Below are 2137 nucleotides of genomic sequence, written 5' to 3' on the forward strand. Positions count from 1 at the left end.
TACAATTCCTCTTTTTGTGTATAATATCCATTATTTGATTTTCCAGCCTAATTATAATTCACAATTTCACATATAAACCTCAAAACATGGATTTTTATTTACCTTTTTTTAACCACAACATAAATACCAGTAAACTTTTTTTATTTTCTAATTTCATAAATTTAAAAATAAGTAAATATTTACATTATTTTTCCCTTTTCCTTTTTCCAAATAAAGGATAGCAACAAACCGACTTTAGTTATATATGAAAAAAAAGATTTTCTAGTTAAACATATCACACAGGTCCTATAAATACTGCACCCATTCGTTAACCCTTGTGCTCATTCATCGCTAACGTCGAGTCCTCCTCCTCTCTCTCGCTCTCTCTTTGCCTTTAGTCGTCTCCTTTTCCGCAACTATGTCGAAGAAGATCATCCTCAAGAGCTCCGACGGCGAATCGTTCGAGGTCGACCAGGCGGTTGCGCTCGAATCCCAGACGATCAAGCACATGGTCGAAGACGACTGCGTCGCTGACGGAATCCCCCTTCCGAACGTCACCAGCGCCATCCTCGCCAAGGTTATCGAGTACTGCAAGAAGCACGTCGATGCCGCCGCCGAGGCTAACGCCGGAGACAAGGACATCTACGGTAACACCGAGGACACTGAGCTCAAGAATTGGGATACCGAGTTCGCTAAAGTTGATCAGCCTACGCTCTTCGATCTCATCTTGGTAAGTATCCAATCAGGGTTTTCAATTAGGGTTTTTAGTATCTTTGATTTTGAGTAAAGATTGAGTCTTTTTTGATGGTTTTTGATCGAATAGGGTTTAGGGTATGATTGATTTTGAGTAAAGATTGAGTCTTTTGATGGTTTTTGATAGAATAAGGTTTAGGGTATGATTGATTTTGAGTAAAGATTGAGTCTTTTTTGATGATGGTTTCTTGTGTAGGCTGCTAATTATCTGAACATCACTGGACTTCTTGACTTGACGTGCAAGACTGTGGCGGATATGATGGTAGGCAAGACCCCAGAGCAGATGCGCGAGCACTTCAACATCAAGAACGACTACACGGCTGAGGAAGAAGCAGAGGTTCGCAAGGAGAATGCTTGGGCCTTCGAGTGACTTTTGATCCCCTGGTGTTTTAGGATCCTATAGTCTTCTAGTTTTTTTCTTTTTCTGTTCTGGTTTGAAGTTTGTCATTTGTCTATGAACATCTAATGGCTTTGTTCTTGTTCTACTAACAAGTTTTATCATAAAGTTTGGGTCTTTGTGCTTTCTTTTTGATATGTCATTGGTTGCTATCATCATCTTTTCCGTTACAATGAACGGAATACTAACTCTTTACATTCCATTACACCATGTGATTGAACTAAACGCATCTTCCGTAAGTGTGGATGTAGATGATGAAAAAGGATTACTTGATGCTATGTTTGTCAATGTTCTGCTTACACTTGATGGGTAGTTGAAATTGGATGTCTCCCTTGTTGCTCTGTTCAGGAAAAACAATATCTTTGGGCATGCGTTTTAGATCTTTTCTTATATGAACAGAAGTGAACCCATAGTAGCAGAGGAAGCTTAGGTAGTCTGTTTGGATGGTTTCGTAAACCACTCCAGGTGACCAAGGTCCAAATAAAGTAAACTGACCAGCACCAGAGTTATAAGGTATGGCCTTGTCACCTGTTTCAGTAGTTATATGGAGACTACCAAATGCAGCCAGTCTGGAGCCAAGGCAACCTAGGAGTGAGCAAGATCTATACATAGTTGTTCCTCCTCTCATGATGCACAGAGATTGTTCTCTCTGAAACCATTGATTCCACATGTGTCCTGTCCCCCATCTACTACAATCTAATTCTGTTTGCGAGTTGAAGTCTCTCTTTGATAACTTTCTTGCACCAATAAGAAACATGATAAGAAATAATACAAGAGCGTTCATTATTTCATTGTTCGGAAAAGATGTAGGTTTATTTTGATCTAAGTTAAAGTTTTATTATTCCACATCCATCATTACTGAACTTTAGTTTATACGATTACTCAGTTTGTGGTACTAGTCTCGCTACTAATTACAATTGGACTTCTGACCTTGTACTTAGCATTAGACCAAGTAAGAGCCCCAAATACATCTTTTTAAGTGAACCATCACCAGCAGAGACTGTCACC

The 2137-nt window shown here is 39.3% G+C and overlaps 1 protein-coding gene across 1 annotated transcript; it reads left to right on the plus strand.

Moving 5' to 3' along the window:
- Positions 1–278: 278 nt before the first annotated feature.
- Positions 279–1257, plus strand: LOC106433691 (SKP1-like protein 4). Its single transcript, XM_013874515.3, has 2 exons — positions 279–709; positions 929–1257. Exons 1-2 carry the CDS (start codon positions 398–400, stop codon positions 1100–1102), a joined length of 486 nt encoding a protein of 161 aa, XP_013729969.1. The 5' UTR covers positions 279–397; the 3' UTR covers positions 1103–1257.
- Positions 1258–2137: the final 880 nt, after the last annotated feature.

The sequence above is a fragment of the Brassica napus genome, chromosome A6 (assembly GCF_020379485.1).
Source record: "Brassica napus cultivar Da-Ae chromosome A6, Da-Ae, whole genome shotgun sequence".
Classification (NCBI taxonomy): Eukaryota; Viridiplantae; Streptophyta; class Magnoliopsida; order Brassicales; family Brassicaceae; genus Brassica; species Brassica napus.